Source organism: Candoia aspera, chromosome 3 (assembly GCF_035149785.1).
Source record: "Candoia aspera isolate rCanAsp1 chromosome 3, rCanAsp1.hap2, whole genome shotgun sequence".
Classification (NCBI taxonomy): Eukaryota; Metazoa; Chordata; class Lepidosauria; order Squamata; family Boidae; genus Candoia; species Candoia aspera.
The window spans coordinates 114,029,620-114,046,723 of NC_086155.1; the positions used below are offsets into that span (position 1 = coordinate 114,029,620).

The 17,104-nt window shown below is 40.2% G+C and overlaps 1 protein-coding gene across 1 annotated transcript in view; it reads right to left on the reverse strand.

The window, feature by feature from the left end:
- Window positions 1-6,916: 6,916 nt before the first annotated feature.
- SLC4A9 (solute carrier family 4 member 9) overlaps window positions 6,917-17,104 on the reverse strand; it is a 45,498-nt gene continuing 35,310 nt past the window's right edge. Inside the window, exons 15-21 of the mRNA XM_063299924.1 lie at window positions 15,823-15,984; window positions 14,838-15,016; window positions 14,462-14,534; window positions 13,552-13,620; window positions 11,787-11,960; window positions 8,176-8,334; window positions 6,917-7,009 (exon numbers count right to left, since the gene is read on the reverse strand). Coding sequence (XP_063155994.1) covers window positions 6,956-7,009; window positions 8,176-8,334; window positions 11,787-11,960; window positions 13,552-13,620; window positions 14,462-14,534; window positions 14,838-15,016; window positions 15,823-15,984 — 870 coding nt within the window. The 3' untranslated portion in view covers window positions 6,917-6,955. The remainder of the gene's footprint in view (window positions 7,010-8,175; window positions 8,335-11,786; window positions 11,961-13,551; window positions 13,621-14,461; window positions 14,535-14,837; window positions 15,017-15,822; window positions 15,985-17,104) is intronic.

Sequence of the window (17,104 nt, forward strand, 5' to 3'; positions counted from 1 at the left end):
CAAACCAATTGCATAAATTCTGATTGAGTGTCATTGTGGCCATATAATTATCCTGTAATTAGATCCTCCCCTTGTAATATCCCTTTTATAAACACGAATGTACCTTCATTATCCCTAAATGAATTAAGAGTCCTACAACCCAGGGATTTAGCAATCCCAAATGGTTATTCCGGGGGCCTTAGGGGTGCCATTGCTTAAAAACCATTTCCCAAATGCAATTTTTAACACTATATCTTTTTAATGTGTTTCCTGTAGCAATAGCTATCTGGTTACTCTCCTGAGAATTTTATGAATTCTTTGGTGCTTAATTATTGATCCAGAACCATTAAGGTTCCATGAAGCAATATTCAAATTAGCCATATTGCAAAAATCCAGAAATACAAACAATAGGATATACTTGAGAGAATGTAGTAATTTGTGTATAGTAATATCAATCTTAATCTCCATTGTCTTTCCCTGTTTAAACTCAACTTTCCCCTCCTTCTCCACCCCTTCCCTCCCTTCCCAACAAATGCACACCCACCACCTCCAGAAGTGACATTTATTTAAATTTATCCCTGCCCATCTCCTCCCATAGGAGAAACTCTGGACATTACAAATGTCACACAGATAAAACTGTTCTGTGGTTCAGTGTGGGTGGGTAAGACCTTTTTTTCCTTTTAAAACATCCTCATGTATTTACATGATCAGTTATTAATAAATAAACGTTGCACGCAAACCAATATCTGTGTGTGTTGTTGCTCTTCAATATTCTTATTTCCTAATCTCTCTCTCTCTCTCTCTCCCGGATCCATGGTATGTGGCATATCGGGCAGTAAGGGTTTGCCAGCTCTTTCGGTCTTGGGCGGGTATTTTGGTGTCCTTCCATGTGATATGCGACGCCTTCAGGTCTTGTGTCAGTGTTCTTCGCCATGTTATTTGAGGGCGTCCTTGTTGTCGTTTAGCGTCAGGAGTAGTCCAACTCATTGCCACTTTAGGGATCCAGTTGTTCTCCGTGTGGAAGATGTGACCAGCCACTTGAAGTCTTCTGCGTGTGATGATGTTATGAAGTGCACACAAGCTACTCCTTTGGAGCACCTCCTCTTTAGTGATGTGATAAAAATATCAGATCTTTAGCATTTGGTTGTTGATACTTGCTGATGCCTTCCAAGTCTCACTGGCATAAATAGCTGTTGGGATCACGATAGAAGTGAACAGATGATAGAAGTGAACAGACAGAGCTTAATCTTCAGCGATATGGACAGGGAGGACCAGAACTTATTCATCCTCCAAAAAGCAGCTATCGCCTTCCCAATGTGGCACTGAATGTCCACCTCTGCATCTCCATTCCGGGCGATCACACTACCCAGATAGGTGAACCTCTCTACTTCCTCTAACTGCTGCAGTCCGAGTACAATTCCCCATACTGGGGCCGTAGAGCTCACGTGCATGATCTCTGATTTCTCGACACTTATCCTGAGGCCAACTTTATTTGCCTCGTTATTCAAGACAGTCATGGCATGTTGTAGTTTCAGCTCGTCTTCCTCAAGCAAGGCGATATTGTTGGCGAAATCCAAGTCTCCAAGGTAACTTTGGTCAGTCCAATGGATACCTGTCCCATTGCATACTTCAGCTCGCTGCATGACATAATCAAGGGCCACAAGGAAGGGGAGTTGGGACAAGATACAACCTTGTCTGACCCTGGCAGTAATCTTGAAAAAGTCTGTATGGCCATTCTCAGTCTTAACACAGCAGCTTGATAGTTGGTACAAGTTCTTAAAGATGGCAGCAAAGACTGCCGGCATGCCATATAAACGCAGGATCTGCCAAGGGACTCTCGACGGACGCTATCAAAAGCTTTTTTAAAAATCAACGATGTTAATGGCTAATGGGTGCCGATACTCGATACACTATTCTATGATATTTCTTAAGGTAAATATTTGCTTGTTGCAGGACCTTCCACAACGGAATCTAGATTGTTCCTCTCTCAGGCATTGATTAATGGCATTTTGCAGTCACCTCAAGAGGACTGCACAAAATGCCTTCCCGGGTACTGAGAGAAGGGTGATGTCCTGCCAGTTGCTACATTCAGAGATGTTACCTTTCTTGGGGACTTTAACAATAGTGCCTCTTCACCAGTCTTCTGGGACTGCACCACTTTGCCAACTCTTATTGAACAGCTTTGTCAGCTCTTTCACCATAGCTTGACCACCATACTTTAGGATCTCTGCAGATATTGCATCCAAGCCAGCTGCCTTGTTGTTTTTAAGGCTTCTGATCGCAATTTCAACTTCTTGAATAGTAATCCCACTAGTATTCATCTGGAGCTCTTGTTGGGCATTCTCTTCATTGAAATTATATGTATTGGTCGGATCTGGTTGATTGAGGGTCTCCTGGAAGTATTTGACCCATCCTCTGTTTTGCTCTTCCTGGGTGACCAGAAGCTTCCTGTTCTTATCCTTGATCGGGACACAGATGCTCTTCCTCATTCCAGTCAATTCCTTAATGATGCAGTAAAGAGTCTTGGAGTTGTTTTGGTCAGCTGCTTCTTGTGCTTCCGCGCCTTTCCACTCCAGCCATTCTTTTTTATGCTTCCTGCAGCTTTTCTTCACCAGCTGGTCGAGTTCTATGTATCTCTGGCTCATTTCTTCCACTTCATCCACATCTTTGGCTTGATCCCATTTTAATTTTAGCTTTTCCAGAGACCTTCCACACTGGCCGTGTCCTCAAGAGGGCCAAAGCAATTACGTAGTTCCTGAGCAAAGGAGTCGGCAACTGTAGGATTCTTAAGTTTCTCCATTGCAAATGGTCTTTTTGGTATGAACTTCCTTAGGTTTTGAAGCTTTAACTTAATTTCTGCCTTGACTAAGTAATGGTCCGATCCAATGTCCGCCCGTCTGTAAGCCCTTGCATCACGCAATGATGACCTCCATTTCCGACTGATGCAAATGAAATCGATATCGTTAAAAGTGCTACAGAAACAGTAAGAAGAATTTCCTATGTCTGATTCCTTTTATTTAGATTTCTTTTCTTTTCCCACTCCTGAATTAGTAGTAGATCTTCTTCTTCTTCCTTTTGTTTTCCTTTTCTGTCTCCTTGTCCTCCACTCTAGTGGATCTCAGCGTAGGACTTGGACATGTTCTGTTTATTTTGATTTGCCAGTTCAAAATATATTTGCTGTCTCTCTTTCAGGGTAGATAGAGACTTTTTTTCCTTGCATGTAAATTAAGCACTAATCCGAAAGGCAAAAACTGACCTCACAAAGAAGGTAATGACTCTGCCTGTTTCTCACTATCAAAATTATTCTTGAGATTAAAGAAAAGACTTAGCTAATGATTGGTCAAAACTAATTAAACCATTGCAAGATGAAATTTCCAAGTTATCCTTCACTATGTTAAACATTGCTGACACCCCACTGACATTAGGATTAGCAACATTAGTGTTAAAACCATTATGGAATTACTGAAGAACTGGATATATTAAGGACTGAATATATTTTCTTTTGCAGTAAATTGGGTAAATGATTTATTCCCAGAGGTTAACATTGGTCCTCAGGACATGGATAGGACACTATAATCATCTGGGTAATAAAAAACCAAGAGACATTATTGAGTTTCCACATCATTATGTTAAAAAAGCCAGCATGCAAAAGCCTAGAGCAATGGAAAACATATACTGTGGTGAAGACAGAGTCCAAATATTTCAAGATGTATTGTATCAGCTGAAACTCTTCAAAACAGATGTCAGTTTAAAACCTTGACTGGGTATCATAGAAAGTCTGGGAAAACATGGTTGAATGTTCTGTAAAGGACTGGTAACATCATGCTGAGAGGCCTGTATAGATGGAATTCAACTTTTGTTTTACTCATACATAATACATACACACACAAACACATACTTTATTCATGTACTTGTTAGATGTATAGCCTGTTGTTCTCGCAGGAGCTCAAGGGGGTCTGGATCGTGCTCCCCCCTCCCATTTCCCCTGCCTCACCTCTGGGGGCAAGATGTTCCAAAGGGTGGGGGCCACTGCAGAGAAGCGTATCCATCAACTTAATCCCCTAGCTGCAAATCCAAATCAAGTTTAGCATATATTGTATTTAATATCTTAAATGTTTTAAAGAACTATTCCTACTGAAGTCCATGGAGAAAACATACAGAAGAATTGTACATTTTTTCCCAAATGTGATTATACTGTATATGTATGAAGATGTAACAGTGTTTTCCCCAAGCTATGGTGGTTTTTCTGTGGGTGCAGTCTGATGTGCTTCAACAACTATTCAGCTTTCAGAAAGCATGACTTGAGGCAGGGATGAAGCATCTGTCCTCTATCACGCCAGAGAGCAGAACAAAGAATAATGGATTTATGTTTTAGGAAGGCAGATTCAAACTGAATATTAAAACAAACGACAAAACCAAAAACACCTTTCTAACAGCAACAGTAATTTGACAGTGGAACCAATTACAGAAAAGTGGGCTTTCTTTCACTATATGTATTCAAGTAGAGTCTGGCCAGTCTGCTGTTGGGGATGATTTAATTTGGATTCCTGTACTGAGAAATGGAGATCAGACTCAATAGCCACTTCCAATCCTATTATTTTCTAAAACAGTATTTGATTTCACCAGTAGTCAACTTTTTCCTAGTTTTGCTATTACCATCAATAAACTGATCACAGAATCATTGTATCTTCTCCACACCCTCTTGGATTATTTATAAGGGTCTTTTAGGATTTTTTTTTTAGAATATAAATATAATCTTACAATTAAGGTTTTCAGGGACCTGTTGCTAAAAGAATGATTCTGGGTATCAAAATAATTTATTTGTTTCTTGCAATATTATTAGAACTGGGATTTGAAGAATAAAAGAGCTGGATTTAATGTATTATAATTATTCATTAAAGTAAGCATCATCAACATGTTTTTTGTAAGAAGATTCAAGAGAGATTTCACATTTTAGTTCTGTTTTTGCAAACTGTCCTTCTTCATATACTACAAAATGGAATCCAACTATCTTTTTACACAGCCCCTTCCTACTCACTGCAAGAAACCTATTGCTTGCATACGTCATTGACAAATTAGGAGCTTTTCTGAGAAATCAGAGTTAAAACTATAACTGAACAAATTTCTGAGAGGACAGAACAAGCATCTCCAATAATCACCATGAATTACTGCAACTACAGCAAAAAATAGTAATGATACTAGGAAAAACTAAAATTCAAAATATACAAAGAAACAAATAAGTACATAAATGTTACAACAATACTTCTTTTGACGTATTTTATTTAACATAACTTTAGGGAGTTTTAAATGATGCAGGCAACAGAGAAGTGACAATGGTTTTATGGATAAATAAAGGGTGATGTCACATATTGTGATTTTCTAGATTTTATGATGCTTAATGGAATTTGGAAAGCACATCCAGTATGGGTGTCTATAGCACAGCAAAATACATCTGAGAGACATACATAGAGACACAGGCAGATTCATACATTGATGTTGAGTTAATGTGTTGTATAAATTCTGTTCATCAGCAGGTTAACTCAGATTATATAATACACCAACAATAAGTAAATGACAATTGATATAATAACCCATACTTAAATAAACCAAACTTAGCTGAGTGTGCAAGCAATGTCACAGAATGCCTAAGCTTTTTTTCCTTGATGCTTAAATTCCTCAGAACATTTAACTCTGCTTTTCATCTTTATGAGACCCATCATATATTCTATAAATGAAAACATCCAAAAATGCTTCCCCCCTCCTCAAATGCAGGCTATTACCTAGAAGCACAACTTAAAGGCAACAGCTTGTGGCTTTGTATACAAAGAAGAAAAGTGATTTGATCGTTTTCATTGCACATTCAATTATTGTTGTTTATATTCTGCATATAAACTCCAAACTGCATGTCAAGGACTCCACATTCTGCATTTATGATGCATGCTGTGAAGCAACTGAGTGAAAAATATAAGCCAAAATAATTGTCAGAGAAGTAACATGCAACTGGATATGATTTCCTGGAAGTCATTTAATATTAAATGTACAGTGTAACCGAGAAGATGCACAGGCATGCTATCATTATTATCATCTTCGGGAGTTATGAGATGACTCATAAGATCAAAGGTCTTCCAAGGCAGCTTACAAAACAGAATAGTTAACACCCACAAGATGAAAGCATCTGTAAGAAGAACCAACTTGGTGTAATATCTGAATTTCTTCTACATGTCCTCTTAGTTCTCTTTTGCTTTGCTTGTTTAATTTATCATTCTGTTCCTACAACAGCAGCTAATACCAGTGGAGAGTGAAAGACACATTTTCAGCCTACTGAGCCATCTTTAGGAGATACAAACATAGCCAAGCCTCAAAAAGATGATGGCATCAACAGGAATTATTTAACTACAATTGCTTGTTCATGTACAGGGGAAAAATGAAATAGTCCTTGTCCCTCAGGGCAGAAATGGTGGTCTAGATTTCAGTGATGTGTATCTGTGTATCAGAGACACATAGGCTGTATCTGCCTTGGAACTGTCTCTATGGCTAAGTAGCCAAGTGCCATGGACAGGGAGCTTAGATGTTCTGCCATCAGTTCACAATGGTACAGTATTGCCAATGGCAACAGCATCTTTTTGCATAAGAGTGAACTGGCAAAACTTATGTGAGAAAGAGTAAGATATAGGATGCTTGCTACCCTAATAAAGCCAGATTTTTTGAGGCTACCAGTTTTATCCCTTCATGTGTATTTGTTCCTCACTTTCAGTCTCTTACTTTATGCAATAGCAAGAAATGGGAACTCTTAAGGATCGAGTTCCCTCCACACTGAATAGTCTTCCACGATTGATTGACTTTCACACTCATAGTAAACATCTTATTCTCTCTTTAGTCTAAACTTCCCCCATAGGCTATGCCTTCTTTTAAAAACAATTCTTACGTATCATCCATGTTCATCTTTGGCCTTGTCAGCTGTTGGGTATTGGTTCATCTAGTTCACAGAGATATTGATTTCTGGTCCTTTTTCTTGGTATATAAGTTCAGACTAAAAATGAGCATAGGTCAAAGAAACAATTAATAAAAGGAGAAGCAATATATGTACTCACTCATGCTTTTGATGTATTTCCCCCCTCCCTCAGAAAATGATTTTATAACCCCTGAAGAGACAGAAGAGACAGTGGGGAAAAAGTCACCCAACAGTAATCTCTGCAGAGAGGATCTTTCATCCCTCACTCCGTAGTAGCTGGAAATGCTTAACCCCCATTCTAGACATTGCTAGCTTTTCTCTAAGTGTGATTTGCAACAGACATACTTTGCTGAAAACTCAATGGTCTGAGATGGCAGTGCTGAAATAGAGACAGGATATCTTGTCAGTTGTCTGTGGAGCAGGCAGTGAGGAGTAGCTAGGAGCTGCGGCCATAGTTATCAGTGGTTAGTATTATCCACAGAAAGGGCATGGCTACTACTCTGCTAAGTCAAAACAATATTGGCTCTCAAAGAAATGCTGATTAAAGTTAGGGAGATAACTTTAAAACACAGTCTTGAAGCCAGTCGTGAAGCCAAGGTGATAACTAACCAACCAAGGAAACATTCTGAGGGCTAAAACTGAGGGCAGCAAGAGGTGCCACTATCTTATCCTCCCAAAGGATCTGTGCCCTTGTGGTGAATGAGGGAACTTCTCATTCAGCTGTGCATACCCTGTGCATTCATTACATGCTTGGATGTTTCTTTAGAGTACTGTAAATGACAGCAGAGGGCAAAATACAAAAGGATAGCTAGTTCCTGCAGTCCCACAACTATATAGATTTATCAGATAAGTCTAGTAGGTGATGTATACCTGCAGTTTAATGATTGCCAATATTGGTCAAATCATCATTGTATCAGACCCAAAATCTGTGAAAACTCATGTTCACAGATGAAATATTAAAACATTGCCTTATTCCTTCACTCCCCTATTTATACATTAATGGACTGAGCTAATATGCTGATTCCAAGCTAATGTGTCCCATTATTCCTAGTCAGTGATGACTTCAGAAGGGTTTTTCTGGGAATGATAGGCTAGAACTTCTTTGCACATAAACAAGCTATACTTCTTACCTCTTCAGTATTTTACGCTGATTTTGAGATGGTGCTACAGAGAGAATTTCTAATTACTACCCAGTTTAGCCCTTTCCCCGTCTGGTTCATCCCCTCAAATTTAACCATGCTCACATCTTCACAGTCACTCTCATCCTGATCTTGCTTCCTCTTCTTCAGCTTTTCTTCTTCCTCCTTTTTGTCTTTTTCTGGCATAACATCATCCAACCAACTCAGATGTTGTAGAGAGAAAATGTATTCCATTGCCTTCCGAACACCCACTAGAGCCAGCAGCTAGAAGGCGAGATCATAATCAAATAAAATTAGTCTGCTTGTAATTATTAATAATTTACATAGTGTTATCACTGCATATAGAACATCACAGAAGAACATAAAAAATGCATTAAAATGCCCCAGGGAGTTTACAGTCTAAATGCTGAGAAAGAGAATTGGAAGAAAAGCAAAGACAAAGCTAATGAGGGATTAGTATCAGCAAATGCAGTTATGTGTCTTTACACTCTGTAGGGTTGTGTCAAAGATCTCACAGAAAATATGAGTTTTGAGGAAGCATTTGAATGAAGAGAACAACTGCCATATGGGACTTTTGTTAGGGAATTCTAGGCATAGAGCCCTTCCTCTCATCCCCCTACATGAATAGGCTGTGGTTATACCATGTCCTCATGACCCTGACTTCATCTCATTCCCAGCTCACAGCTGAAACAACTTGAATGAGAGGCACATGGTAAAGTCCCCTGAAGTGAGAGTATGGGGGAATACCCTAAATCCTGGAGCATAATGGGAAGTACATACCTGGGGAGTGGTGATGGACCCACTTCTATGAAACAGCTCCACTCCCCCCTCCACCCCAGATATAGTATTTGATTCGGCTTTTGAAGAGCTGTAAAAATGCCTCTTCAGGAAGGCTTTTAGGGATGCAGACACGTTTAGCCTACCCTCAGGGATGGTGCTGTTATTGGATGTTAACAGAGTGATGTGATTTTTAACCCTTTGTTTGGCGTCCTGCACTTAGAATCTATGGGAATTAATGGCATGGACATGCAGCTGCTGCTGTTGATGACGATGACGATGATGTTGATGATAAATAGTAGTAGTAGTTTTGGGGAGGGCAGGATTCTGATGAGACAGAAGAGTATATCTCTATGTGGATGGGTCACAGGAGGCATGATAGACAGCAGTGGGCAAGTTGTTGCAGGTCCCCACTTCTGGTACTTCTGCCCCCCTTTGACCGTATGACAGATGGTTGGGTGTTATTGCCTCAGGATGCAGTTGGTGAGCCCAAGAGGATGTGCAATAAAACTATGTGGGGTGATGTGGTGGATGAGGGTACAGACCTGGTTTGCATCACAGAAAGCTGACTGGGGGAGGTCAGGGATGTTGCTGTATCTGAGATCAGCCCATTAGACCTGGCTTCTACCTCAGTGTGGATGCAGCATGAACATTACTATCAGTCTTCTGCCATGATCAGGTTGCTTTCTAGTTTTATGCACATTGTTGGCATATTTGATCTCTGCAGGGGTGGGATTTCTGACAGCACTTGGGGAATTTCTTAGCAATCTTGCGGGCAGTTCCACTATGTGCCTTGACTAACAGTAGGAGTATTGCATCAGATTGCCTCCAACCAAGGAGCTGTAGAAGATAAAGTGAATAAAGATACACCTAGAATGGTAGAACATTTATTAATTTATTTATTAGATTTATATTACCGCCCCTCTCCCCCAATGGGAGAGTCACTTTGACCAAATGCAGTTCCTCACCCACATTCAAGAGCATGCCTAGCATATTTCATGCTTAGTGGATCTGCAGATTGTAAAGATTGCCTATTCTAAAACACCATCAGACTCATGAGCAGGATCACAAAGATATCTGATTTATTAAAGAATAGTATGCAGGATCACAAAGAAAGCTGAGAATGAAAAAAGCGCGCCAAATACAAACTACCCTCGGTACGAATGAGATCCCTCCCCCCGTAGAATCTTCCCAAGCTCACAATCCCAGGTGCTCCTAACGGCTTCTGATGGTCCGCGGGAAAAGTCCTTGAGCAGAGCACATAACCCAAACACATTCCATTGAAAGGAACATAGATACAGAGCTTGGCACAAGGTTTCACAGCAGCTCCCTCCCAAACAGAAACGCACGTCAGCACCATGGCATGTGAAACGTTACGATGTACAGTGCACATTGAAACAGTGAACATGACACAGATTCACATCCAGTCACTCTGTTCAAGATTACCCGTTCCTTTTGGGGAAAGAGAGAGGTGACAATCCTATTGCAGACTGCTGTGACATTTGCAAGCTTTTTCACAGATAGAATTATTCAGATTCACTCAGAGTTGGGTACTACTTGGGTGGGGTCAGGCAACCTCTTACAAGACTACCTGACATTCTTTTGAGCTTGTGAAGGCCAAGGATGTAGTCTATCTCTTAATAGTATGAACTTTGCCACCTGCGGGCAAAATTGATGTCCTACCTGGTTCATATGGGTAGCCAGGCAGGGGCCATGGCTAATACTTCTTTGAGGGAAAGAGTTGGGTTGTCTGCCTTGAAGAAGATGATAGTATGCCCCATTCTAAAGTGGCCATCTCTTGATCTACCCTTCTTGGGAATACTTTGCCTCCTGAGCCACACAATGCCCTTCACAGTAAAAGTATTTTTAAAATACTTCTAGAAAACTATTTAGGATTGTTTTGCTCCACAGGGTAAACAGACATTAATGGTGGTAGGTCTGCCTTATAGATGGGGTTTATTCTGATTATTATTTATATTTGGTGTTGGTCATAAATTTATACATTTGTATTTTCTTCCTTTGTATACAGTAAACTGCTTTGCACCCTGCTTTGCCTCCTCCAATGGCTGAGAGAGTGACTGGCCCAAGGTCACCCAGCTGGCTTTGTGCCCAGGGTGGGACTAGAACTCCTGGTCTCCCAGTTTCTCGCCTGGTGCCTTAACCACTACACCAGACTGGTTCTCCCTCTGAAGCAGGCATTATATAAATATGTGTATAAACAAATAAACAATTACAACATTTTAAAAGATTAATAATACATCAAAATTAAAATTCTGTTTTGAATTAAAAATCTGATAGAACCATCAAAAGCAATCAGATATTTTAAAATAATGGAAAGTTTGTTTGAAAAATGTGGGACGCGGTGGCACTGTGGGTTAAACTGCTGAGCTGCTGAGCTTGCTGATCGGAAGGTCGGCGGTTCGAATCCGCGTGATGGGGTGAGCTTCCGTTGCTAGTCCCAGCTCCAGCCAACCTAGCAGTTCGAAAACATGCCAATGTGAGTAGATTAATAGGTACCGCTTCGGCGGGCAGGTAACAGCGTTCCGTTTAGTCATGCCGGCCACATGACCACAGAAGTGTCTACGGACAAACGCCGCAGAGTCAGACACGACTGGACTTAATGTCAAGGGAAACCTTTACCTTTATCTTGTTTGAAAAATACTGATGTAAAATATTAATGAATATAAAAAAATAACATCCAGTATATTTGATAAATATTCAGAAAAAAACTGACATTAAATGGGTGTGGGTGGGTAGAATTAGTTTTTCTCCAGGTAGAGAAAATTGAGGATTGGACAGGTCTGCAGTAGGAGGTAGAATTCTATGGATAATAAAAGGCTTTTCTGTACATAGGAAAAGAACCTGGGCAGATTCACTCATTCTCTGCATAATAGACAGCAGTACTACAAGAAATTCATGTCTGTCCTACGGACTCTTACCATTAAAGGGAAAACAATGGCAGCTGCAGTTGACTTAATGAGCCACAGGACAGCAAGGCAGAAGATCTGAATGAAAGTGTAAAGATGCACTTGGCGTAGTGGAACATGGCGCAGGTAAATGAAGTCTGGCTGGTGTTTAGCAGGCATCAACAAGAGTTGAAGTCTGTCTGTGAACTGGAAAAAAATGAAAGCAAGAAACATAAGGGACACTCCCCAGTAGGAATCGGTGGCTGCCCCCTTCTCCCTGTGATATCAGATTCGCCCTGGCATAGTTATTTCAGGGGGCTCTTCAGGGCTGAGGGAGCCTTTTTAGTCTCTCTTGATGTGAATGGTTAGGGTTGTTTTTCAGCACATGGGATATTACTCACTACACATTGTTATGTTTTAGTTTTCATGATATTATTCTTTGGGGAGATCTGTAAGCCACTCAGAGGCAGGCATGATTGCAGTGGCACTGCAGTGGCATAGGAAAACAAATTAATAAATATTCTATCGATAACCTCTGCCTAGAATGGGATTAATTAGATTAGCTCTTACAAATAATCTGACTTTTTTTGAAAGGAAGTTCAGGGGAGTAGACTGAGGTTTGGTGAAAATAGAACTGTTTCCAATTTATGCAGGTGTACCATCTAAAGCAAGAATAGGCAATCTGTGGCATGCATTCCACATACTGTTGAATTATTCCAGCATCACTCACCAGTGGCCGTACCTGTAGAAGATGCTAGAAATGCCAGAGGGTGCTAACCCTTGATCTAAGTACATATAAACGTGGTAGCTAATCATGAATTGAGAAGTTTGTGGTTGGTAGTTTGATTCAGCCACAAAGGCACTAAGTAACATCATAAGGCAAGCTATTATTTGCTGATCCTCAAACCTTTCTATCAGCACTATGGGAATTACAACAATAAAACCAGTGTACCTTAGAGGTCATACAAATAGAATATGTGAAATGTTAAATATTATATTCATTTAGTTTAATCAAGGGGGTTCCAAGGTGGCTGAGTGGTAAGACAAAGAGGATGTAAAAAGAGGATTCCCAATAAATTTCATAGCTGCTTGACTAACCATGGCTTGTCCCCTGTTTTACAATTGAAATTACAGATCTGGAATAGTAAGTGAATCAAGGGCTCTTTCATCCACTGATCTTGCCCCTCTCCTTACGCATTAGGAATGCTCTGAGCTCCAGCTTTACTTCTAAAACCACCTCTTACCTACATTTCTCTACTGCTTTATTAACACTGAGGATTTATTTATTTTATTTTTATTTTATATTTCAAATTTTGTCACTGCCCATCTCACTCAGAGTGACTTCTTAAAAGAGAGCTAGTTTGGTGTAGTGGTCAAGGCACCAGGCTAGAAACCAGAGACCATGAGTTCTAGTCCAGCCTCAGGCATGAAGTCAACTGGGTGACCTTGGGCCAGTCATTCTCTCTCAGCCCTAGGAAGGGGGCAATGGCAAACCACTATTGAAAATCTTGCCAAGAAAACCACAGGGACTAGTCCAGGCAGTGGCCAGGAGTCAAGACTGACTCAAAGGCACAAAACAAACAAGTAAGCAAAACCCCCACAACCCCCACAGCTTCTTGAAAAGGAGTATATGAACATCCAGGAGACCTTAATTATAGACAGAGCCTGCCCACATTATTCAGACTATATAACTTAGAAAATACTGCATATTCTACTGACTGAGTTAGACTTCATCAAAAATCACAGTACCATCCTCCCCAACACTTCAGAATGTGCTCCTACAACCTTTTGCACTCACCTGAATACTGCTAAGTGCAGATACACCCATATAGAAGAAAATACCATACAGCACAGGCATTGGGATAAACTTGTGGTAAGAAAGAAAAGAAAATCACATTTAAAGTATGAGTCACAAAAGACTTTCTTTAAGGCCATCTTGTATAAAACAGTACTGTCAATGTCAACTTTAAACTGCACTGATTCACATCCTTTACTCTGGGATAATAAATAACAACATCTTTCCTTCTTTTATGTGACATCTCTTCAGGTATTTTTCCCTTCCCCACGGCCATCTTTCTCAAAACTAGACATACACTGGCCTCTCTTTGTAAGATTTTGGCTATCAGAATGGTCAGCACAGTTGGCCTTCCCTTAAGCTTTCAAAGCAGAGAGATACAGATGCTGCATTATGTCATGGCTCATGCAAGGGGTCTTACATGACTTCCAACCCTACCCCCACCCTGTGTATATCCTGTGTGGTATTTTCAGTTAATATTTGTAATATTTTGTTTCCAGGTTCCTGCTGATTTATACTGCCCTTCTCCGCAGCAGTTCCAGTTTATCTGAATCTTTCTTAAATTGTGGCACCCAGAAGCGGACACAGTACTTGAATACAGGGTTCCGATCAATGCAGCCTATAGTGGAACTATTCCTTCAAAGAGAAATCGAACAGTCACAATCACATGTCTGGGGGGGTCTGCATTTTTCACTCTAGTCCACGAAAATGAGAACAAATCCCACAGCATATCTCCCTTTCTGTTCCAATACTTTCCAGCAATACATTAGGCTGAAATTCAGAGAGCTGAATTCAGTTAAGCTACTAAGGTATTTAAGATAGCAAAATCAAAGAAAACTTCACACAAACAGTGGGAAATGGAATAACAGGCTTATGTATTAAATACTTGTACCAATACTTCAAAAAAAATCACCTTGAGCACAGGTGCCAAGAACACAGACAATCCTGTGAGAATAAAGACCATCAATCCTGTTACTCTCTGCTCCCTGCAAGAAGAAATTTCTAAGTTTCAGAAGTCAGTCATCTACCAATCCCACCCAAAGCCTCCATCATGTTATCCAACAGAACAGAGCGTGGACATTATCAATCATTTCATAATGTCTTCCCTAATTTGGTGTCCTCCAAATGTGTTGGATTAAAATTCCCAATCCCAAAGTGAGCATAGCCTGCAGGGGTATTGACTGTGAATGTTGCATATATTTCCATGTGGGAGAAGGCTAGTCTAGCTGAAAAAGAAACAATGACAGATAATAACAAGTCCACACCTCTATTTTGTCTATTCCCAATACCTGATGCCAAGGAACTTTGGCTGCTCTCCTGGGGCACAAGTGGTGCTTTCTTTCTTAAGGCTGTCCATATGCGCCAGAGAGATGACTGTGGCAGACACATACCAGGGCAAGCCCATAAACGAGGTAAAAACCATCAGTAGGGAAACACAGAGGAAATCTAGATGAAATCCTGCCCCTTTCTGCAAGAGAACATTGATGTTAGCACTAGGAGATGTGGGCTGGATAATGCATGGTAAAGATTTCTATTTTAGACTATGATGCTTTTAATTGATTGGAACAAATAACATTTTCATAAATTATGTGATTTGCATAATTGATTATGCTCCCAGAATTTCACTTCCTGGGTTAGATAATCCTAAAATTTCTTACAACAATCAATACCATTTCCTGAGGAATCTAAGACAGAAACTCTTAGGTTTCATGTCAAATACTGTATAGTACTAACAAAAATTCTATATATTGTCCACTAAATTTGGAGAAGTGTCTGTTTCTGTTTCCAGTTTTGGTAAATAATGCTTTATCTTCTTCCTTCTTCCAAGATTTTTTTTTCACAAATAAGAGAGCATGGTTTTCTTCACACCAGAAGCTGGTGAAAGATATCATGAAGAAGGCAAAATGAACAATTTGCAACATACTAAGTTTATCCCGTCTTTTTTTAATAAGTAACCCTGGAAGGCAGAATGGATGACGTATATGGCCCCTTTTTAAAACAATTCCGGTAGCTTCCAGTCTCTTTCAGGGTAACTTCAAAATGTTGTTTATGCCCTATAAAACCTTTAAAATCTGGGTCCAGATAATATGAAAAGCTGCCATATAAGCTTACTTGGCTTTAAAATCCTGTTCCTGTGACATAATTGTCTCTGAAGCAGATGTTTAGTCTTAGCAGTTGTTCTGGTGCTCTTCAGTTTAGGGTTCACTGTCTGTATGTTTAAGAGACATCTTCCAATAAACTAAAACATTATTTACAGCCCAACCAAATACGGACCTGCAGCTTATACTCCTTGCGGTTGAGAATGACAGCTGTGATCTGTTGATCCATGAAGATGAGAATGATAACTAGAATGGCAGGTACTGAAGATACTAAGTATATCCACCAGGGATTTGCTCCGAATGGAAACACAAGCCAGTCTCGCTTGGGATTTGTGGGCTGCAGAGAGAATAACCGGAAAAGGTTAGCAGGCCTCAGGATGAGTTGAGGGTAGGTAGCAGAACTGTCAGCATTGGTGCCTCTCAAAATTTTTGGCAAAGAATGTCCGCACCTTAATCCTTGTCTGATCAAGAAGGAAACTGTGCCTGGGCAGCATCTCTTTCCCTCATCCCTCAAGGTGATTCCCATATACCGTTACATGGGGAAATAAAGGTCTGTACCTCAGTTTCCCTACACTCAGATTAGGCTTGACAAGCGTGACTACTTAATACTTACACTTGTTAACTCACTGTACCTAGACACCTTTCACCAGGAAAGGATTTAATGAGTACTAGCTTGTCCTGCCTAAAGGGGTTCCAAAGAAAGATCATAAATCGGGAACAAGGCATTTACAGCAGAGTCAAAACCTAGTTCAGAATTCAATATAGGAAAGCAACTTCTTTAAATCCAAGGGATTAGACACTGAATAAAGGCAATGGACAAAGATTTAAAATGTGGTGTCCATGAGCTCTTTGTCCAGGGCACAAAGATGCAGTAAAAAGGATTTCAAACAGAGAAGTTCTTAAACTAGAGCTCTCAGTTCTCCATCCCAGCCTAGCTGGCATGCATTTGTCAGGCTCAGCATTCAAAGTTCCCAAAAGTAACACCAACTCCTGGGAATGTCTGTCCTCTCCAAAGCAATTCCTTTCAGTCGAGTCCTTTTGTACACTTAGCATTTCATTTAGCACCATTTTCAACTCATTTTCTTCCTTCGAGAATGAGCCATATGAATGCATATAGCACAGCTGAGTAAAGGCAGTACAGCTACAGTTTCTAGAATAAATTTCTCTGAGAGTAGCACATTACCGGAAGCCATTTGTACTGCCCACGAGTCTGCCTAACTGGTTTGTAATCCCTGCTGTATTGACTCTTTACTGCTTGATCCATGAACTTAGTTCTTTTGTCTTCCTACTTAGGAACCTCAACTAAGACTTGAACTGTTTTTCTCTTTAGCAGCTAAACTTACTTAATAACTGTTTCTGGAATTAGGGAACTGGGGTTTCAAAGAGACTTTAGAAGAATGTCTAGATGGTATAAACAATAATTTGTAACCTATAAAGCCCTTTATGGCTTGGCACCA